At 45.2% G+C, this 23909-nt stretch overlaps 1 protein-coding gene across 1 annotated transcript in view; it reads right to left on the bottom strand.

The window, feature by feature from the left end:
• Positions 1-23909, bottom strand: part of RINT1 (RAD50 interactor 1) — a 1254187-nt gene that overhangs the window by 362183 nt on the left and 868095 nt on the right. Inside the window, exon 9 of the mRNA XM_069629127.1 lies at positions 10264-10401. Within this exon, the coding sequence (XP_069485228.1) occupies positions 10264-10401 (138 nt within the window). The remainder of the gene's footprint in view (positions 1-10263; positions 10402-23909) is intronic.

The raw sequence follows: 23909 nt of genomic DNA, 5'->3' as shown, positions 1-23909 counted from the left end.
ACACTGCTAGAGCTCATAAGGAGGCAGACAAGCCAAGCAGGCTATTAGCGTGGATATGTAAGAGAGAACACCTGAGGCACCTACCCACGGAAATCAGGAACGCAGACGGGGGGGTCACACAAGACACAAGCGTCAATTAACGACGCCTTTGCCGCCTTTTACTCCACATTGTATGCCCGTGAAACCCCGATAGAGACATCTGAAATAAAAAATACGCTAGAAGAGATAGGGCTCCCCAAACTAAATGCATCCCAAAAGGAAGCACTAGACGAGGCGATCACCCCCGAGGATGTGACAGATGCTGTCAGATCATTAGCCACTTGTAAGACCCCGGGTAGTGATGGGCTGCCACTGCAGTTTTACAAAGCCTATGAGCACACACTAACCCCACTATTACACAAAGTCTTCACTGAAGCGTATGAGACGGGACACCTGCCAGAAAGCATGAATGAAACTCTGATAGTCCCAATGTTAAAGCCAAACAAGCGGCCAGTAGACTGCGATTCATACCGACCACTGGCTATGCTGAATTATGATAGCAAAATATTGACCACCATACTAGCCAAGAGTCTAGCTAGGGTAATAGGGAACCTGATGCACGAGGATCAGAATGGCTTTGTTCCGGGCCGCAAAAAGACAGTCAACTTGCGTCGAATCCAACACATCATAGCGCAGACACATGGCAATATTATCACTAGATGGTATTAAAGTATTTGACTCAATATATTGGGAATGGCTAGTGGGAGTCCTGAGGGAGTTTGGGTTCAGCGAAGGCTTTGTGAGATGGGTCAAAGTGTTATAAGTGTTAAGTGACACTCCGAAGGCTAGAGTCAAAACTGGTAAAATGGTGTCAAAGGTTTGGGCAATTCAAAGGGGCACTAGGCAGGGCTGCCCCCTGTCGCCCATGCTATACATCTTGAGCCTAGAGCCACTAGCAATATATCTTAGGAAACAGATGTTCAATGCTGGGATAATGATGGGGGGTAAATACAACATAATATCGCTTTATGCGGATGATGTCCTCATATATCTAAGGGCCCCGCAGGCCAATGCCCCAATTCTGCTAGAGATACTGGACAACTACGTGAGAGTCTTGGGGATAAGATTTAGTAGACAAAAGTCATGTACATTCCCCTTGGCACAACTGACAAGAACAAATGTGCTGGATTTACCAGAGGTGAGAAACAAGTGGCAGCCGCACGAGTTTAGGTACCTTGGGGTCACCATCAAGCATACACCTGAGCTCACACACGAATGCAATACGGTGGCTGTAATAAAGGGCTTACGTAATTCCATAAAGTTCTGGGCCAAGCTTCCCCTATCGATGATGGACAAGGCAGCCATCACAAAGATGGTTATCCTCCTGAGGTTTTTGTATTATTTCCAAAATGTATGCTACCACATAAAACCAGAGTTTTTTAAGAAACTAGATGCCCTGCTTGGACAGTTTCTATGGGCTGCTGCAGCCCGCCACAAATTCTCTTTGGCAGCGCTGAAATTGCCACATAAAGAAGGGGGAATACAACTCCCTGATTTAGAGAGGAACTATTTAGCGGCACAGCTTAGTCATGTGACTATATGTCTATCAGATGAGCCCACTGCTTAAACTGGCCTCCTAGACGGAATGATAGCTCTGATACATCCACAAGAGACCCTATGGGACCCTCCCACAAGGCCAACTGACACCCTCATGATAGTGCACTTGCGAAGGCAGGCGTGGAACAGGACAAAAAAGGTGCTCCGCTTACAACACCCCTATACACCAGAAATCCTGATGCTGGCCGATGTTTGTAAAGCGCCGGCTGATCTTCCCAGGATAAGACTCTGGGAGAGGGTTGGGCTTTACACATCGGGGGACATGTTTGAAGAAGGAGTCTTTCGTGACTTTGAATCACTGCAAACAAAGGAGGGACTAGCGAAGGGACAGTTCCTATGGTATCAACGCATCAAGCACACAGCTAAAGGGAAATGGGATTGTTGGCCGCAGGAGCCGGCATCAAACCACCGGCTGGAGGAGATGTGTGCCTTGAGCGACGGCTGGCGACCTGTGTCCAGACTGTACAGCCAGCTCTCTGATAGGCCTAATCCCTGCAGTGCCACATTGATGGAAAAATGGAGAGGCACCTTTCGGTCATGATTACCGACAGGGAATGGGAAAGGGTGCTTGCATATCCTAAAGAGGTGTCCAGGAACGCCAGATTCAGGTTAATATAACTAAATGTACTGTACAGAACTTACATGACCCCCCCCTAAGAGTGGCAGGCTTTAACAAACAAGCCCAATCAGCATGTCCATGGCGTAACAGAGAGGAAGCTGACTTGGTGCACATGTTCTGGGGGTGCACTAAAGTGCAGAGATTTTGGGCAAAGGTGGACATCTCCTGTCGCAAAGCAGGAGTGAGCCAGTATGATTGGACTCCGAAAGAGTGTCTCCTGGGTACGTACCCCAGGCCAAGTAAATATAAACATATTGACATATTATTAAACTAATGGACATGGCATGCATATTAGCGAAAAGAATGATTGCTATGGCATGGAAATGACCTGGGGGCCCACAACACGATAGATGGTTCAGGGATCTTGAACAATGGTCAGTGGCTGAGACCACAACTTGGGGCATGGGGATTAGCATGTCCGATGGCGACGTGAGTAACATTTGGGGCATGGAAAGCATTAATCAGAGATATGGTCCTCCCAGCGGACGACAAGCCCCCCTGAATGGCATTGTAACATACTACATTTGTGTAACTTAATGGAAGGTTAACCCAGTGACCCTGAGTTGGTTGGTCCCCCCCCGAACTGAACGCTGGGGAACTAGAGCCGAGACCTCATGAACTCACGGTCGTGCTAGACCGCGATAAGCAAGAAGACAGACACCGTTTGTTGTTGTTAATGTTTGACTGTTATCAATTACCACAATTCTGAGAGATGCATTCTAATTCATGTGATGTAACCTACTATATATGACAAACTGTATGCTTACAAATGCAAATAAAAACATTATTGCTGTCCCCAGGAAGGTGGACTGCTGAAATCCAAACCTCTTCTGTCAGGGCCCATTCCCAGATCGATACCGCCTCCCGACAGAGGAGGGGGGGGGGACGGGTACCGATATGCAGGAGTGCTTCTGTCCTGGAACAAACGCTATGAATCACATAGCCCTCCAGAGCAGCCCCCGAGCCCGAAAGGGAGGATTCCGTTATCACCACCAGGGTAGGCTCCAGCCGGGTGAAGGGGGATCCCACTGAAACATTGCCACCCATCATTCACCAGCGAAGATCGGGCAGTAGGAGCAGTGGTATTGGGATTCTGTCCGACTGAGACCCTGTCTCCTGATGCCAATTGGGCTTCAGGTGGAGCTGGAGGCACCTCATCTTGAAGCGAGTGTGCTGTAAAGTGGATACAAAGGAGTCCATCAGGCCCAGAAGGTGCTGGAACCACCATGCCGAGGTGGTAGAGTTGGTCCGAAAGGTCCTCACTGCCTTGCAGAGGGAGAGGAGCGTCTCAGGCATTGGGAACACCCTCTGAACGGTGGTGTTCCAACGCATCCATAGAAAGACCAGATCCGGAATGGGCACAACTGTCACTTCTTCTGCAAGAGGGAGAGCCCCGGCTGATGAAGGATGTCCGCCGATCTCTGTCAGAAGTGCACCACCCGCTCGGGTGACCCCGCCCTGACCAGCAATGCATCCAAATAAGGGTATAGATGATGGCCCTTCAAGTGTAGAAGGCCTGCCACTGCGTTCATCAGCTTGATGAAGACATGAGGGGCCGTGTTCAGGCCAAATGGAAGCACCTTGTACTGAAAATGGTACAGCATAATCGTGAACCACAGAAACTTCCGATGTGATTGGTACATGGGTACATGATGGTAAGCATCCTTGCGGTCCAGGGAGCACATCCAGTCCCTTCTACACAGAGACTCAGCTATGTGTGCAGGAGTATTCATCTTGGAAGCGCTCGAGCAGTAAAGACAGATTCAGAAATGACAGTTCCAGGACCACCCTCATGCCAGCCTGGTTGTTCTTGGGTACTGCAAAAATCCTGCAATAGTGCCCAGAGCCCCTGTTTGAAAGAGGTACCTGTTGTATCGTCTGCATCTTCAAGAGCGAAAGGACCTCCTGTAAAAAAGCCACGGACCAGATCTGACAAAGAGGTGGAGAGGATGGTAGAGGGAAAGAAGGGGAAGACTGAAGCTTGTGGAGACTTCGGGATGGATCCACAGGTTTTTGAAAAGACGCTTCCAGGTGTCCTGGAAAAGAGTCAAACAGCCCCCCTCCCCAGAGAAGAACTGTGTTCCCCGACCTTGACGTCACTGCTTATTGGCGTGAGAGGCAGGAGTAGAGTAGGGGGAGCGGAAAACCCACGCAAAGTCCTCTGCTGCTTTCTCCTGTTGTCACTCCCGAAACCCCTTGAAGCCAGAGAAAGCGCAGGGTTCCCGACTCAGTCCTGCCCTGAGACTGAGAGAAGAATTTCTGTCCTGGCTTTGTAAGGATGGCCAAGGACTTGGCGGTTTGAGTGGAGGTTTTCTTCTTTGTCAACTCGTCATCGGTAGACGAATGAAAAAGGTAAACACCCTCGAAGGGCAGATCCAGGATCCACTCCTGCATGTCAGCTGAAAACTTAGGGGCGTGCATCAATGCCATCCTTCTCATCTCGACACCAAGGCATAGCCCTCTGCTGGCCGTGTCGATGTGGGAGACCAATGGCTCCATGAGGTCCTGCTCAATGGCTCGGGCATCTGCCAGACCAGCCTTGAAGGAGGCTTGCTTGTCCAAAGGGAGGTTGGGCAGAAATTCCCAGAGCTCCCGCCACAGCTACTGGTAAGCCGCAGCCAAGAGGGTGTCTGCGTTGGCTTGCCGCAGATGCAGTCCTGCGATGGACTAACAGTGCCGGCCCAAAGACTCAAGGACCTTGTCCTCCTTGAAAAGACAACTGGAGGTGGCTCCCATGAAGGAAGACGAAGACGATGGCTTAGAATATAATGAGGCCGCAGCCATCACTGAAGAATGCGGCTGCAGGAGGGACGCCAGAAGGATTGGCTCCCCGTCCGTCAGCCTGAACCTGCTGTCCAGCTTCTTGTTCATCTAGGCGTTGGCCCTGGGCTTCTGTCAGACATACTCGCTACCTGAAGAGGCATGCCAGATCATGGTGCGCTTACCCAAAACCTCTGCTAGCACTCCCACCTCCTCTGCCAGGCCCTGAAGGCGGTCATGAAAGGCCTTAACAGATGCCTAGAGTTCATCGTCCTGGGCGTCATCGTCATCATTTCCCCCCCCACCCCATTTTTCACAAACCGAGGGGAGTCCAGGCCCTGGGACACAGGTGTCAACGGGGTCCCCCCCTAAATCTGGTGCCGATGGCCGGTCCAACAGCTATTGAGGGGGAGGTGTTGGTGGTACAGGAGGAGGAGGAGGGATCTGAACAACTGGTAGGGCCTGGACTGGGGGAGGGACCGGCAGTGCTGGACTAACGGGAGGAGTACCTAGAGGATGGGGCTGGGGAGTCGACACCTGTAGGATAACCTCCTTCACTATATCCTTCAGGAGACCCTTCATCTGAAGGGAATGCATGAGGAAGAGGAAGCACTTGAAGAAGCAGTCCTCGAGGGCCACCGGATCCCTAGGGGCCTGGCCTTGCCCTCCGGGGCACTGGGCCTCCGCTCCTGGTCAAACCGCTGAGGAGCCTGGGGCTGTGATGGGTAGATATATCCCTGGGGAGACCAGAGGCCTGTACCGTACAATCTGCTGCCACTTCCAAAGGGAAGGTGACTGGGATCATCTTGCAAAGCCCATTCGATGGGCGGAAGCATGGGCGGGCCCTGAGTTGGATCCAAGATGGCCGCCAGCCTGGCAGGCTCTGCCACGTGCCTCGCTGCCATTTTGAAGACTTGAGCCACGCCCTGGTTTCCAGGTTGTTCATGCTCGGGTGCTATTCTTCTGCGTTTTAAGTCTTGCCAACAATTATCTGACTCTACAACTGTCTCTGATTCGTTCAAATCTGAATCTCAAACCCTTGCTACTGTATCTTCATCATACTTTGAGTGTGATGCATCCTTTCAATCTCCTTTTGGGGCTGAGGGTAAAAAGCTTGGCACAGTTGTCTTTACAAGGATGCCAGCTTCTTGAAGACAGACTTGCCCTCAGGGAGGGTGACATGCTGCAAATTATAGGGGCTGGTAGGTGGAAGAGGAAGTCCTCTTCCGGAACTGGGAACTTCCCCTTGTGGGACACCATGGGCTCCTCCCGATATCATAGGTTGTTCGCTCTGGCCTTCAACAGGAAATGAGCTATCAATTTATTATGATTGGAGCACCAAAGGCACCCCTGCTCCTCCACTGAATCTAGTCTATCTTGCACTGGATGAATCCCTTCTGAACAGCTTGTCTCATGGTGTGGTCCACTGATTTACCAAGGGCCCTCTTGAAATTGGCCATTAGGGTGCCATCCAGGTAGCCATGGACTGTCTATTGGTAATGCCCTTCTTTCTTCCAGGTACTAACCCTGAGGCTCATCATTCTAGTATTGCTCGTAGAGTTCTTCCTTCAATCTCATCCTCCCCTCCTTCCGCTGGACACGGTGCAGAAAGAAAAAGAGTGCCCATCAGCTTGAATATAACAAGTTGATGCAACACCCTGAGCGAGGGATGGAAAGGTTCTGCAGGTCAACCAATGGCGATTCCTGGTAATGCAGGTGTAGAGATTTGTTGCTTGCAGCACCAGATAAATCAACATTGGAGATGCCAAAAGACTCGCTTAAGTTCAAATGAGAGCTGCTAGTACACTTTAAAACTGCCCCGAAGGGTTCTCCATTATCACACGCAAGCACAGCCAATTCATGATGTACTGTGAATGCGTGCTCCCGATGAGCTGAACCTGCTAGTGCCTTCATGGTCCTTATGACCTGGCATACACTGATGCCACCCGTGGGCTTAGATTCATTATCTTGCAACAACGGATACAACATCCACAGAGCACAATGACTTGTGGCATATGGGTATTAGTGGATATAAATGTAGTGTTCTTTCTCCACTCTCTGTTACAAACTGGACATTTCGATTGTGCTGAGGGTTGACATATAAAGATAGGCCTGAGTAACAACTAATGCATGCAATCATTACATCAGTCAAAAGGAAACATGCACACACGACAGATTATGAAAAGAAATATATACTTGAACAGCTTAAAGGGGTAGAGAAGCTTAATAGTGTACCTATCTGCTGGAAAAGCAGCCAAAACAAGGAAGCAGGCAGTGTAGTCATGAAAGGGACCTTTGCAAAAGGTGCGCCCAGGGTATGGAATGCCCTACCACCTGACCGAAGAGATTTAAAATCTTCAGAAGTCTTTAGGAAAAAATTCAAGACATTCTTATTCTCCTAGCTATCCATCAAATTGCCTCTTTTTTCTCCAGAGCCGCCTGTCATGCTAGGCTAATGCTTTATCGTCTGTTTTTTTAATTTTTATTTAATTTTATTAGGTTTTGAAAAACATAGTTATCAACATACATGTATCCTTTGGAACATGTCCAAGCTAGAGATGTTCTTCACACCCCTCCCCCCAAAAGTACATCAACATAAAACTGTAAACCAAGTTTTTTCCCCCACCTTTCCCCCCCTCTGGAACAGTGTCTTCTCTGACTAGTCGACTCATTATTCGTGTCCTCTGTAACATATACTTCCCAGAAAGTAGTGTTTGCACCAGGCACTTCCGGCAGCGTTTGTCTGTTATGGGTTGGGGGCCATAGATGTGGTGGGTGTAAGCCTGTGCAGCCTGTTTACGGATCCAAGATTTTTTACGTGTTTAAATGTGTCCAAGGCACGTATTTTGACCTTTATCGCCGAGAAGTTTGTTAGGTGCGCGCTCCAAACGGGTGACAGTTTGTGTAGGTTGTCGTAGCACTCAGTGTGGCGGTTGATGGTGGTTTATTCCTGAAGGCCCTCCCTTACATCTCTTGGCTGCCCCTATCCATGGATTCACCTTTCCACTTATTGCACTCTGACGAGTTTCTAGCGAAGCCACAGTGCATATTACGAGGAGGAGCCGTTGCGCGGGCAGAGCCGTGTAGTGTCAGGGGTACCGGAGTACCCGGATTTCCCTCAGGGACTGCGCTCCGGTCCACAATGGGGATGAGTCTCTGTTTAAGTAAAAATTATGACCACGGTCAGTGGCGAGTAAGTGGCCGTTTGCCAGATCGTCTGAAATTCAGCTGAACAACTGAAGGATCCGCATATATGGGCTCCCCCTCTGATGATGCTGGAATCATAGGACACCCTTTCTCCCGGGTATTTGTCCACAGGGAAGTGCTGGCCACGGCAGTGGATGGAGGAGGTACGGGTCAGGTGTGGGTGCAGGAAACAAAGCTGCGTTCGCAGGCTCACCTCAATAAAGTCCACACATTACACCACTGCGACCCGGTTTGCCTCCGCCTCGCTCCCTCGCTCAAGGTCCTGGGGGGGCAGCCTCATTCGTTTGTTGGCCGAAGAGGGTCGTTATCCGGGGGGTGCCACCACATCAGTAGAACCCCGCTTGGTGTTGCAGACGCCTCCATGGTTTTATACGAATTGTTCGTTTTACAACTGTTCGAATTACAATTGACCTTTTCACAATTGACCGAATTGTGAAGGTCAATTGTAAAATATGTGTGTGTGGGGGGGAAACCCCCCACAACCCCCACCCAACGCCAAACCCTCCAAAACCCCTATATATATACGGTCAATTGTGAAAAGGTCAATTGTGACCCTTTAAATTCGGTCAATTGTTAATTCGAACAATTGTAAACAAACAATTTGGGTAATACCGCCTCCACCCGTTCCCTTGGGGAAATGGTCCAACTGAGGCCCACGGGTGCACACGTCAACTCTGGGCCCGTTTCACAGTTGTATGCCGAGTTGTAGCACTCGATTTTATCAGGCTAACCAAGTCCGATTATCGTCTGATTTTCTCTCAGATCATGGGGGACATATTCAGATGCTTGATTCGGTCGGTTTCTTTGGTGCGGGGTCCTATAGTGGGGGCTCAAGCCACTTTTGAGGACCGTGGGACAGAGCTGACACAGAGGACACATTCATCTGTGCGCCCCTGGTGCCACCTTATCGTCTGTTTTGTTTGTTTGTCCGCTGTCCTATTTATTGTGCGCCCTTAAGCCAACGGGTCCCTGGTTGCGCGTAATAAATTATTTAAAGTAAAGTAAAGACATAAGGCTCCCAGAAGGGGTAAAGTACGATAAATTTAAACATTAAAAAAACTACTTCCAGGGTTTCTGAGAGCTGTAGCTTATTTTTGTTAATTGCATTTGCTGGTGAAAGAAATAAGTTAGTAAAGTAATGCATAATACTCACCTCTGGGTCTTTACTAAAATGGTGCTTGTTATCAAACTAAGTTTATTTATTTATTGGTTATTTGTAATGCGCCTATACAGCAAAATAGTGTTGTTTCAAGGCGCATCAAGGCAAGGAAGGGGAAAAACAGGAAAAAATTAAACAAAAACAAAACATTCTTACTAGGTCTTGAGGCAATCGGGGTAGTGGGGTGAGGAAGGAAGTGAGGGTAGGGGAACAATTGCTTTAACATGAGAAGCAAGGGAGAAGGGGGAGGGGTGGCAGGGGTCACGATGAAAGAGGAAGTAAGATAAAGAAACAAACAAAAACAGTCTTACTAGGCTTTGCAACAATTCAGATCATGAAAGTGCTGTAAACATGAAGTGAAGGGGAAAGGGGGAGATGGAAGGTGCAGGAGGAGGGAGGTGGGAGAAGTGCAAGAGGCAGGTTAAAAAACAGCACAGGACTGGAAGGAAGGACAGTTGGGAAGGGTAAGAACGTAATTGGGAGGCCAACCTCATGGTGTAGTGGCTACAAACAATGCAATTTGCAGAAAGGTATGCAGCAACAACAACGGTTAAAGAAAGAATGATTTTGGAAAGCTCACCATTAGTTGCGGGAGAGGGGGCACATAGGATATATACGAGTAAGGAGGAACAGAGGAAGTGGTAGGGCTGGATGAGATAGGAAGCCACACATACAAGGAAGGCAATTACAATATAAACGTGCGAAAACAAGAAGAAGACATTGAGGTATTTCAGAATAAGACCATAATAGGGGGGTAGAAGGGACAAACACGATCAGCATAAATCAGAGGGATCCTATTAAGCCTTGGCAGCAGAGTCAAAGTTATTGGACAGTAGGTGTCTGCAGGTAGCGTCAGGGTACAGAGTCAGAGTTAGTGGGGTGCAGAAGGCAAGAACATTTAAACACAAATGCTTATGTTTACCTGTTATGACAAGCAACAGAGTCATAAAAGTTTCAGCACAATCCGGGACTTTCATTTCATCCACATCAGAGATATCCTTGTACTGAGAAACCCATGCAGCTTCAGAAGATAGCATGGAATCCATCTTTTGAAGAGCAACTGAAATGCAAATTCACATGGGAATGACTTAGAAATATATTGAAATTATACATATGAAGACAAGTGGTACAATGTGCAACCATTTTTTATGACAGTGTTGTGTATAAGATGTTTAGATAACAGTTATGGTATGTGTGTGTCTTTCTAAGTATACGTTTGTGGAAGTGTAGCCCAATTTACGCAAACATTTTCCACTTCAAAGAGAAGTGCTGGAGCTCATAGGAGCTGAGAAACACATTTGTAGTCAGTATTTTTGTTAACTTTCATTTTACATTTGAATATTAGAAAGTGTTAACATTCCCTTATACATAGACATCTACATTACTGTAGGAAAAACAACAAATTATCGAAAAAAACGATGTGCTCAACTTGCAGGGTGACACAATAGAGATTTATGAGAAAGCTGTGCAAATTCTCAAAATGTTGTGCCTCTGCCGCAGCTGGAAACAGGTCTATCAAACAGAACTGAAAAACGAATTGGTCATTCTGCCCGTTTATTAGGCAGTACTAACTACACATATATGTTTGTATCTGAGGATACGCAGTTTAAGGCTATTTTACTACATATTGTTTCGACCTTACAAGCATGAGTTCCACATACGTAGGACAGTTTATCTCTGAGGGAGGAATGTAAAACTACTACTACAAAAATGTATTAGATTTCCCCTTATCCCACCAAGATTTTCTCTTGCATGTCTACAATAACAATAGATCCCTCACTATTTAGATATTGTAGATGTGCGCTTAAAAAAAATCGGTAATAAAAATTAAGAGTTTGATTTATGCAAGGTAGAATTTATATATATCAACTTCATTCCGGGAAGGATTAAGGGGGGAGGGGGGCTTTTAGATCAACAGTATAAGCCTTTAGCCTGCCTCTTGGAGGTTTGATAGCAAATGTTAGTAGTATAATTATTTTCTTTGCTTGGGCATACGTCCCATGTAAGGAAATAATACTGTGTTTCACTGAGTTTATTATAAACATAGTTAATTGATTTTCCATTGCTAATGTGAGACATATTTGTACTGCCTAATGGCAGAAACCAGAATGTAACGCATGAGCAAATTCTCTAATCGTTCTTTTAGAGGAATACATGTCTTTCTCTGTTAATTAGGATTCTTCCCCATTTTTCTGCATTATCGCATTATTACTTGTCCATTTTCTGAAGGAGACAAGGTAGAACATATCTAACTGCTAAACAATAATTAAAGGAAAACTATATAGCAATACCAAAAACAAAAGAAACATTTCCACTGCAAGAAAAACTGCCAGTGACCATTCTTGGAACTCCTATACTTGGAGGCTGGTAATAATGTAATTGTAGATGGTGGTGGATTGTGTGAACAAATAACAATGGAACGTCAATGTGGGCATCACAGGGGATATGTGTCTGGGGGAAGGAACAACTCGAGTAATAGGATGTTCCATTCATGTGCACTATTGATATCCAAACCGAAGTGAATCAAAGTCTGCTGTTCTAACGTGATCTAGGTTATCATATCAGATGTCCAATCTGTCATAGCAAGTACTGAGGAAAAAACACCTATCTAATGGCAATTGGACGTTAAGCCAAAAGGAGACATAACTGTGCAAACTTGTGCCAGCTTGTCAGATCGGAAGGTCAGCATCAGGCCGAATAAACATATAACAGGGGATGCCAGACCACCCTTTCCAACCAACCTCTCAATTTCCCTTATTATCAGGTCAAAAAAGCGAGAAATGACCCAACAATTCCAAAGATGACAAAAAAGACAAAATGGCCACTCTGCACCACTGACATTCTGAGGGTGGGCACTAGTTGATTGGGTTCTAATGTTGAGCACTCGGGAACGTACATCCTATGTAATATATTGAATCGTATGTATGGGATTTATACAGTGCAAAATGAACAGGGAAGCAATAGAGAGCTGTACAAATGGGTTGGATTCAGCGTGCTACAAGTAGGGTGAAGGCGAAGCTGAGGAAATGGGAATTATAGCAGTTTGAATCCGTAATGTGCGAGATAAACTTGACGTGCAAATACATGTGCAACCATTCTGAATCAGAACATTCTCAATGTAGATCTTCCAACCAGGTATTTCAGCAGAGATTCGTCTGTCATCCAGGTGGTCAAGACACGGCCATCGCTTTTGGATTCAGTTCTTGAGGGTGGACCAGTGCGGGAGGATCACCTGGATGAGGGGTCCTTGGGGAGTGGAAGTGGGACACCAGAGGGTGAGATGCGGTATCCCCTTACTTAAAACACCTTTTCCCCATCCTATCAGGTGGGATACCTAGGAACTCAACCCCCCACCCCCTTTCCTGACACAAACACTTTCGCACAGACAGCTCACTGTGAGAGAAAATGCACTAACACCCGAGCTGTATACCTGATATGTCCCAACACAAGGGTCAGGCAAAGTCAGGCAATTACTGATAATAAAACACACCTGACTTCCATCACACTTCCCCACACGGATAAAAGGCAGAGCACAAAAGCACTGTGAACAAGGCAAAACACACAAGGAAGCAGCAGTTCAGAGATGGCAGTTTAATACAAGGAGAAAGACCAGAAAGAGTTGAAAGGAGGAAATTGCCCATGGCCTTATCAGAGGAAAACCACTACTTTCATGAGCCCTCGAGAATAAGAAACATGAGACCGGGAATTAAAGCTGAAGACAGGTGCATTGTGTGTCAAAGGTACCCGGGGCTCTCTTGCATCGATACTTGAGGCGGGGAGGAGACATTTCTGCTGTGGTACTGCCCTTGGCTCCCACAACAAAGCAGCGCCAGTAAAGTCAGCCCAGCCGGTGAGTCGGAGGGACTGATAGCAGACCTGTCTGTGTTAGAATAAGGTTGCAAGCAGGAACATTGTGTAAAGAGAACCGTGTGTGAGGCATTAGAGATGAGCGATGCGAGTATAATTGGAACTAAAGAAGTAATTGAACTTTGTGAGTGAACTTTGGGAGACAACCCAAGATACCATATAAAGAGTGGTCCGGCACCACGTGGGTGCTCATTCGAAGGTCTCTGTTGGGTATCCAACTGAGAGCGTAAAATTGTGAACTGTAACATTGAAGTGGTCCTGCAATGGGTCAAGCCAAACCATGTGCACTTTTGAAAGTCTTTGATAACTAATACGAACTGTAATTGGTCCGAGCCCGGCTTCCATCCTGTTCTCTGCCGTCCTTCATCTGCCTGGTCTTTTGGTCCACCTTTTCCTCTCTTGGCTTCACCTGAGCAACCCAAACGCCCCCTTTCGTCCTGTTTCTTTTTATTCTCCTCCTCCTTCTCACATTGGCCTTCATGCTCAGTTGGTTCTCCAGGTGACTCTCCGCCTTGCTCTCCCCAGGGGCCAGTACACAGAGATAGGAAACCAGAAAGGGCCCTTTAAGTACTGCCCTCTCTTTGAACGTGGGTCTGTCCATTTCTCGCAATGGTGGCCCACTGTGAAAAAAGTCAATTGCAGAGTTCAACATCTGTGGAAGATGAGCTGGACGTTCCTCGTCGCATCCCTCGCGTGGCGGCGGTACTGAGCGGGATGATTTCATGGGATGAGACTTTCCCTGTGAGGACAAGGGAGACCATCTCGGGAGAATGCGGTATGCCAACCCTCCATCCACACCCTATACACCTTCCTATCCCATGGACCGCACGTCTACATCCCATATGCCTATGTATGTCTGTAAGGCAAAAAGTTTTACATCCACTGAGACGAGAAAGAGTAGAGATTACCAGAGGATGACTCCCTTGACAAGTACTGGGACAATGAGGAGGTGCGTAACAACGAAGAGCCATGGGGAGGACTAAAATAAACATTCTAGTTGCTTTTACCCACTCATCATCAAAAGGAAAGAAGGGCTGACAAATATGAGAGAAAAGCCAGGAGAAGGGAGTCCTTCCCACTGGTTTTGTTGAACTTTGTTACTAAAGTGAACGAGAGGCTAGGGGAAGGCGTCAACCCCCCTGGTGTTGTTGAACTGTGCTAACAAGTGGAAAGAGACCAGGGAAAGGGAGTAAGTCCTTCTGGTTATATCAAAATCTTAAGCCAAGATACCTGGAGAAGGGAGAAGGGACTAATTCTCCTGGTAACCAAGACCAGGGAAGAAGGAAGTAATTCCCTGTGGTTGTGTGGAACTCTTAAATCAATAAACCAGGCGAAGGGAGTCATTCTCCTATTTACCAAAGTTGTAAAGACTTTCTGATACAGAATGTTAGAAGAGAGGCAGTGCGTCTGCCAAGGAGAAGTGCTTGAACCTTTGCCTTTTGTGTTGGAGGACAATTTGAACTCGGGGAAGGGAGCCATTCCTCTGAGAAGAAGCCAACCCCTGGAAACAAACTTCTATCCCCAGTCCAGAAGAAGGGAGTCAATCTTCTGGAACAAAAAGCTTTACTTCATACATATGTTAGTTTTAAGCATAAGGGACAGAAGTAGGGTTTTTGAAACAGGATGGTGGACTATTGATTTACACATACATTCTGACAGACCCCTTACTGTTTTAGTTGAGGCAGGGAAGCCCCTTTTAGAGTTAGCGAAGTTGGGTTTTCTCTTTATTATTCTGACTAATAAAAGTCTATAACAATCATCATGCCAACTATGTGTCAGTCTCCTCCTTCTGCCCCCTTACATAGGGTAAACTCAAAATAAATGCTCACATAAATGCATCTTTAGAGCACAGAGATTTATAATTGCATACTTGAAATCCGCCGCTGCAAGAAGTAAAGGACCAGAAAACAAGCCTTCTCTGCCTATGCCCCAAGACTATTGAACCTCTACCCCATCGGTATCAGACACGCCCCACGATCCTACAATTCAGAAAAGAGCTCAAGACCCACCTCTTCAAGGAGTCTCTCGTCCTCAACACCTAGGCCGTCACCTCACCCCTCGTGCCACCTTACTCGCTAGTCGCCGCCAGCCATTTCCTCCACATTACCGGGTACAGCTGTACCCCTCCTCTGTCCCCCTCTGTTGTTACCACTGAAATGCGCTCCGTTATGTATCTGTATTGGTGTATACCTCTGTAAAGCGCTCTGTTTCTTGAAGCTGGGTCCGCGCTCAATAAATACAATAATAATAATAATCTAATGACTTCTGATCTTATAAGGATTTGCACCAAGCACCTATATTAAAAGGGTTGTCAATATTTGCTGACTGAATAGGTACAGGCCTAGTCTGCAGCCCTCCCCAAGTACCATTAGCCAAGTGCTTAGATAATTTTCAGTTTCTAGTGAGGGGACAACAGGTAGTTTGAGTACAAAGAAGCTTGGGGGTACTTATTTTGGTTGATAAGCTTTATAAACAACATTTTGAAAAGTTAAAAAAGCCCTACCTTTGATAAATCTATCAATGCATTATTTTGCATGGGAGCTCCCTGCATACACTCTCTTGTTACATGTGGGTCAGGTGGCACTTGTTTGCGTGGAAAGAATGGTTCTCCTTTGCTGCTTCTGCAGTGCTTTCTCCTTCAGCTTATGGCACTCTAGTGGCAACTTTGTTGTTTCATTCTGGATACCCTGGGGTCCTTCTGTCTGCTGGTTTTGGTATGGTGGCTGTAACTGTGCATGTATCCCCCCTCCAGCCTCTAGCAAATCTGCTCTAGCTTTGCTGCTTCCTAAAGGCTTTGCTGGGTTCCGCTGCTAGAATGAGGACTCTTACTAGACCACTCTCTCTGCCTTTATACGCATTTCCAAAGCACCTAAACAAATCCTGTGGTTATTTCAGAAGATTGCAGACCTTCTGTGACTGTCTGGAAGAATTTAATACAGAGGAGTATCTTTAGAACCAGTGATTTTAATCTTTCCAATGATTTCTTTTGAGTTTACTTGTAAATGGATCAGATAAATTGGCCTTGTTCATAGCTGTCTATCCTGCCCCAAGTAGACTAACACATAATATGTTGCATTAGTATATCATGGATCCTGCGAAATAATGATGCCAACAAGTATTATATCACAAGATACAAACGGTCTGCACTGATTTTAAGATTAGCGGAGCATGCCATTTGACACACTTCCCTTGTAACACAGAAAGGGTTAGGTAATGAGAAATGTTTAAGGCTTGATTGTTTATGGCATTACATTGTTTTTTAAATTGTTTTACATTTTTTTTTTCAAAGCCAGATCTAGCTCGAGAGTAGCTCAGCGCTGTACATGGTGTGGGGAGCCAGCGTTTGGGCCGTCATCTTTTTTTTTATTGGCATTTCAAATGTACAATAATAAACCATTTCCCCTCTCCTGTCCGCTCCCCCCTTCCCAGCTGGGTACCCATGCCCCCACCCCATAACTCCCATGCATGGTAGCAATTAAAATATCCAGCAAGTCACTGAATACCGAGAATACGAAATTGCTGAGAACGGTATCGAAAATTAAAGTCAGATTGTAAAAACGCAAGTACCTCAGCCCAGTCTTGGGAAGATTTCAATTTATCTCCTTGAATCATGTAAGTGATCCATTAGAGTGCAATAAGTTCCAGATTCTGCAGAACCATTCAGGCAGTTGCAGTGGATCTTTAGATTTCCATTTCTGTGCAATCCCTAGCAATGCTACCAGTTGTAACATAACAGCGACATTTTTGTTTCGGTCTATGTCGCATAGTAGGCTCTAGTATCAACAGTAAGTTTGATTTCATTGAACTAGGTTTTAACACACCAAATATTTGCTTCATACCAACATCAATTTCTGCCGAATATCCCACCAAAATCGGGCAATTCCAATAAATATGCCCGCAATTCCCAGGTGCACCAAATTGTCTCCAGCATTGCACTGATATAGATGCCTTCATTTTATGCAAGCGAGCGGGAGTATAATGCCATTGGGTTAACAATTTAAAGCAAAATTCCCTTATTTGGATAGAGTGGGTACATTTGGGAATGTCTTTCCATAGCCCCTCCCATTCTGTTTACGAAATGTGTTCTCCCAACGTTAGTTGCCATTGTGTTCTATAGTGATGGGGAGTGCAAGGGGATGTCTTGTTTATTATTTTATATAAGTTCAATAATAGAGCCTTGTTCCCCGAATTTGTAATCACAAATATGTCAAAGGGGGTCAGCTCTCTAGTTGCCACCTGTTTAATTGGAGGGGCATGCATCCAGTGGCGTACCTGAAAATATTGAAAGCGATCGGATTCATTTAGTCCCAGTTCTAGTTTGCATAGGGTGAAAGGCTTAGGGTCTATGCCAAAGAACATACCTTGCAGCTTCGTACAGCCTACTTGTTTTCATTTGTGAAAAGCCAGAGGGTCAAGACCCAGTGGGAAATTAGGGTTAAAGAAAAGTGGCGTACAGGGTGAGGGAAATGTTGTTCATCTATATTGCTTAGCCGCAGTATCCCACACCTCTTGCACTAGCGTTGTAATCTTTCTCTTATGAATATTAGGGGGACAATCCCTTTTGGGAGCCCTAACATTTCGTCTAATTGTGTTTCACCCAATGCACGCTCCATCTGCACCTAGCGTTTCTCCACATCTACACCCCACCAGTCTTTTACTATTCAGAGTTGAACAGCTTGATAACATTTTTGGAAGTCTGGAAGGCCCATGCCTACTTTATTAATAGGAGTGGTTAGAACCTCATATGCTACCCTTGGGGTTTTATTGTTCCATACATAACCAGATATCATTTTCCGTTTTCGAAGCTTTTTAAAGAATGGAGCCAGAACGCGGATTTGGAGTGTCTGGAAAAAAAGTGCTTTAAGGAGGATGGTCATTTAAATCACATTAATTCATCCCAGCAAAGATGTCGTTAGCGGGCCCCAGTTCACTAATTGTCTCATAATGGCTTCCAGTAAGGGGGGATAATTTACCTCCTATAATACAGCTATGTCAGGGGTTATAGTGACCCGCAGTAGCTTAATTTGATTTTTTGCCCAGCCAAATTGTGTTTGAGCACATAATGAAAGTACTACATTAGCGGGCAGGGATAAATACAGAATTTCCGACTTAGACAAATTAATTTTTAAACCTTCTACTGAGCTATATCTCTCTACCTCACGTTCTGTGGCGGGTAGTGTTCTTACCGGTTTGGATATAATTAGCAACATATTGTCTGCATAAGCCATCATTTTGTGCCCTATCCCCCCAAATTATATGCTGTGGATGTCTTCAGTTTGTCGAACCCTAGCTAGAAATGGTTCTAACCCTATCGCATATAGTATGGTGGCATCGTACATCCCTGTTTAGTCCCTCTTTGGCGAGCAATAGGAGAAGAACGTTGACAGTTAATCAGTAGGCGGGCTACTGGGAATTTATAGTTTACTTTTATTCTCGCTATAAACAGAGGACCGAAGCCCATCTTGACCAAAACCTGAAAGAGAAATGACCACTCGACCCGGTCAAAAGCCTTTTCAGCATCTAGTGACAATAAGATGGCAGGGATATCTTTTTTCACTACATTTTCTAAAATATGGCAAATACGCCTGATATTGTCATGAGTTTGTCGATTTTTTATTAAGCCTGATTGATCTAGATGTATGATTGAGAGAAGTAAATATTCTATCCTATTAGCTAATACTTTGGAATAAATGTTAGCGTCCAGATTTATAACTGCAATGGGGCGGTAAGATCCGCCTCTACAAGGGTCCTTACCCGGCTTTGAGAACAATACCATCTTTACCTCCTACATAGTGAGAGATATACAGCCTCAATTTATGAACATAATATATAGGGATACAAGTCTCGGTACCATTGCTTGTTGGTGCGCTTGTAAAACAGCGCAGGAAATCCATCCGGAAAACGAGATTTATTTGGAGGGAGAGAGTTTATAACCCTTATTACTTCTTCCGGAATGATATCCTTCTCAAGACCTTCCCAGTCCCCTACTGCTATACGGGGAAGGGCGACTGTTTCTAGATACGTCGCCTGAGTTTGTTTGTCTGGATTTTCAGAATGGTAAAGTTTTGAGTAAAAGTTGTGAAATTGTGAAATAATTTATGGGGTTTCCGTAACTGTATTTCCTTCGGGTGATTGGATCGACTGAATAGTTTGCAATGCTATTTTTTGGCGCAGTTGTCTAGCCAATAAACGGTCTGCCCTGTTTGCTTTGACATAGTATATCTGGCAGAGTTTTAAGAGGGATTTTTCTGCCTTTTTAGCCTGAAGCAAATTTAATTTACCCTTTACTGTTCTGTATGGTTTTTGAATAAAGGGGCCTGTATTTGTTTCCGTTTTCCCCATTATTTGTGGAAGTTCATGCTCCAATTCCATTTCCAGCGCCAGTTTTTGTTTCTGACTGTAGGCCGCCTCTGCTATAAAGATTCTGAGAATTGTTGCTTTAAACGCGAACCAGGTTGTAATTACGAAAGTGTCTTGCAACTGATTAACTTCAAAGAATTGTACTATTGTACTATAAATTTAACCTTTTATCACTGAACCCTGCAATATCTCAGATGGAAAATTCGCCAGGACCATACCCTCTGCCTTGGCCCTACGATATTTAGATCTATGATCAAAGGTGCATGATCCAAAAGCATAATTGGCTGACAAGGGATTTGGGTGACTCTACCAAGCAGTGCTTTATAAACCCAGACATAATCAATACTGATGTACATGTGAATAATATGTGTATCCTTTCAATTACGCCATTAATGTTAGCAAGACCTCGATCAACGTTAAGTTTGCACATTTTGTTTTAATTCATGAGAGGGTACCAGTTGCGCCGAGCGAGTAGCCACACTCCGACCACGGAGCGGATCCCAGGCTAAGTTAAAGTCTCCTAATAAAATGATTTCCCATTCACTAAAGGCTTCCAATAGTGTAATAACTGATTTCAGAAAACCCTCCTGGCCTATGTTGGGGGCATAGATTGAACCCACCATTATTCTAGGCGGGCCTATTCCCAAGATTGCTAAAATGTAAAGTCCCTCTTTGTGGACTTTTGTTCGTAGCACCTTAATGTGGGAAGCGCACTTAATTGCTATCAGCACACCTGCAACCTTACCCACCGCATTTGCCTGTATTACCACCGGGTCTACAAAGACGAAACTTCTATCCATCTCTTAAGCTAATATGTGTCTCTTGGAGTGCCACCAAATCCGGTTGGTGACGCCCCAATAGCGCTTCCAGCTTCCTACATTTCGCCGGCACATTTAGAACCCTAACATTTAGCGTTAAACATTTGAAATGACCCAGTAATTCAGTGAACATAATAATCCAGAAGATCGTGCGATTACCATCATTCTCAAGCTTTCCAACGAGTAACCTGCAGTCCTAACCCAACTCCCCCACTCATCCAGCATCTCCCTCCCCATTAACCCCCCTAACCCCAATCTTCCCACTATAATCCCCAAACAATGTCCCCTGGTGTGAGCCACGGTACCTAACATATTCCGGGGTACCAAATCCAAGCCGCAAGTCAACTTTACTCCCAGGGCAACGTGCGGGTTAACCTAGTATCCCCATCTGTTACCTGAACAGATGTGTTCCAAGATGTTGTGCTCCGTCTCTTCCTACAACTCTGAGCAATATTTTGATGCTTAAGTAATTTGCTGCAGATAGCTTTGATTGGCAGTTCCTTATTCTGGTGGTTTAGCGATGGGTTCTCTGAGTCACGCTTTCCAATCTTCTCGTTGTTGGTTCGTCTGTTTTCGCCCTCGGTGCAATGCGATCGACCACTCCCAAGGTTTAAGTTGTTGAGTAGAGCGACCAGTCTCATCCTCAGATGAGACTTCCACTTCCTCCTCTTCAATTTGTAATAAGGCCATACCTGATTCTCGTGAGGTGATCCTGTATTGTCTACCTTCTAGAGAAAACACCAATCCAAAAGGAAATGTCCACTTGTACTTGAATCCTCATGATTGTAATGTTCTGACCACCGGCTGCATTTCACGTCTTTTTTGGGGAGTAATCTTGGAAAGATCCTGAAACAGTTCGATCTCAATCCCATTGTAGGTAGAGGATTGCTCACGTGCTTTTCTGTAAAATGTGCTCTTTCTGTGGATAAGATGTGCAAGCAGCAAGAACATCATGTGGTCGGGCTCCCGGGTCATTCCTTTTCAGCCCGTTCTATGTAAGCGATTTAGAGAGATTTTGGGGGTCTCTTCCCCTGAGATCAAGTCAGCAAAAATATGGGTCACTGTGTCCTTCAAATCCGAGTCTAGGATTGTTTCCAGGAAATTTCGTATCCAGATATTAGAACGTCGAGATCTGTTCTCTAGATCTTCACATTGTAATTTGAGGTTGCGTGTTGCTCTGGCCAGCCCTTCAAGCACAATATCTGTTTGTTTGCTCTCCCTTGTCAATTCCTGGATAGCCCGTTCTTTAACATCAGTCTGCTCACCAAGAGTAGCAATATCTTTACTGAAGCCTGATAATGATTGCCTGATTTCCATAGTAAAGGAGGTAAACTGCAGTTGAAAGGCGGAGAACCTATCCTGGAATTGCTGGAAGCTTGTCTCAAAGGGGCACTAGTTTCTCCACTTGAGGTAACTTTCTCTGTTTCTCCAGTTGTGACTGTCGCCTGACCCGGTGCCCCCCAAAGCCTTTGTATCGGATTCTGTTTATTCTGGAGATCCTTGGTGGCCCCTGGTTAGGTAAGCTTCCACCCCCCCCCCGGCATTTGATAAACAAATCTACCTCTGGAGGTCAGTGAGTAACATTCTGTGAGTTAAAGGAGTATTGCTCTAGCATATAAGAGATAGCAGGAGGCTAGCGGAATCCGCTGCCAAGTCAACAGTACAGTTATTTTCATTTATTGGATATTTGCCCACAACACTGCCTGAATTTTTTCACTCGTAGAGAAGAGTAATGTTCTGTGACTTTGGAGGATGTTACCCAAATGTATGTAGAGTACAGGCACCCGTTGGGGTATGTTTCAAAACCGAGGGATATAGTTTACTTTACTAGTAGAGGATTTGCAAAGAACAGAGCCAGGTACTTTTATTTTATTTTTATTGGTGCAGATATTTCAAATTTGCTAGACCCTATCCCAGCAAGTTGTTCCCTGTGGTAGTTGCTGCTCTGCATACAAATGTTTCATCTCGCATATGGGGAAGTGATGGGCGTAAAACATCCACCAGACTGTCTCAGAGGGAACAATGGTGGATGTAACAGTTATCAAAATGGTTTGAACTAACAGGAAGAATGGTTTCAATGCCTATAATAATGCAATATGGGAATATTACTCCTACAGATCGGACAGTTGACACTCTAATTGGCAATACTCTGTTGGTATTCGCTATATGGATTTTAAGTACAATAGCTATTGTGTTATGATAGCCCCCTTCTTTTTCTTTTTTCCTTTTTCTTTTTTTAGGAATTCATACCTACATGTGTGAAATGTTCATCGAGTACAGGAATTTACATTCATCTCCTGTTATCTATACAGCCCAAGATAGTGGTAACATCCAATTGAGATTTTTTTACTTGAACTGGCCTGTGTCACTATACATGTGAGAAAGTGTAGGCTGGCGCATTGTGTTTTCATCATTGAGGATTCAGTCCTCTTTCTGTTGCTCTTGAATCAGAACACTGGCCGCTTGGAGATCTACCCAGTTCAAAATAGTCCTCTTCCTATGCTTTACAAGATCCCTTACCATAGAGCACACAAGGAGGAAGTCTCGGACTCCCGTTCTGTTCAAACAGATCACGATCTCATTTTGGTAAAAAAAAGACAGCAGTTTTCATGAATCTATTTAGCTGCACGTGCCGAGTGAGGAACGCCACTTAACACACGATGGATGACTGCTCCACGGATTCCTTTTCCGATTGTGAATGAAAATCCAAAAAGTATGTGGTTTAGAGACGTGCAGCCTGTGAAGACACGTGGTATTGGTATTATGTGACAGATACGAAGAATACAACAGATGCAATTTCGTTCCGTATTCTTTTCATTATACTTAATAATTGGGGATGCAGACACTTTAGCTGTAGTGGGATAGAAAGTAAGGTGATTTGACACGTGCAGTCTGCGAAGACGCACAGCATCATGAGGCAGATACAGAGAATACAACAGATGCAGTTCTGTTCTGCAGTCTAATCTGGGGTGTAGAGTGCTTTAGTCTAGTTTCGGTTGTAGTGGGATGAAAGTTCAGCGCCACACATCATTAGAAGTGATGTTTATGCACATATGTAGAATTATGTCCTAGAACGTTTTGAGTCTTTATTCCAAGGTGACGAACTTTGGTCTAAACAAGGCTTTAGTTTATGTCTATGTGTTATTTGCACAGATGCAATCAGAAGCTACATGAAAGAAGGTGTTGGTGAACTATTCCTCTTGAAGTAGAACTGCTGACCAGAAAAGAAGGGGAGAATATATATATGCGTTGGCTCAATTATGCTCCAAAATGGCTACGGCCTTCAATAAGCCTTTGAGCTGATGCACTGTGAATCTAGTGGACCAAAAGTAAAAAAAGGACAATATGCTGAAACTACCATAGAGACTGCGACTGTTTGTATATATGTTTGAATTCTCTAATGCACTTTTTTGTACGTGATCAAGCAGCAAGGGTGCTGTGAAATGTGTTGTACCGTGTTTTATGTTATCATGCTGAATAAACTGGATACTTAAAGGACTACACGCCAATGCCTTTGGTGAAT

The sequence above is a fragment of the Ambystoma mexicanum genome, chromosome 12, assembly GCF_040938575.1.
Source record: "Ambystoma mexicanum isolate Mex_15411 chromosome 12, UKY_AmexF1_1, whole genome shotgun sequence".
Lineage (NCBI taxonomy): Eukaryota > Metazoa > Chordata > Amphibia > Caudata > Ambystomatidae > Ambystoma > Ambystoma mexicanum.
Note: the sequence above shows the minus strand (reverse complement) of the source record. Positions and strands in the feature narration are given on the sequence as shown.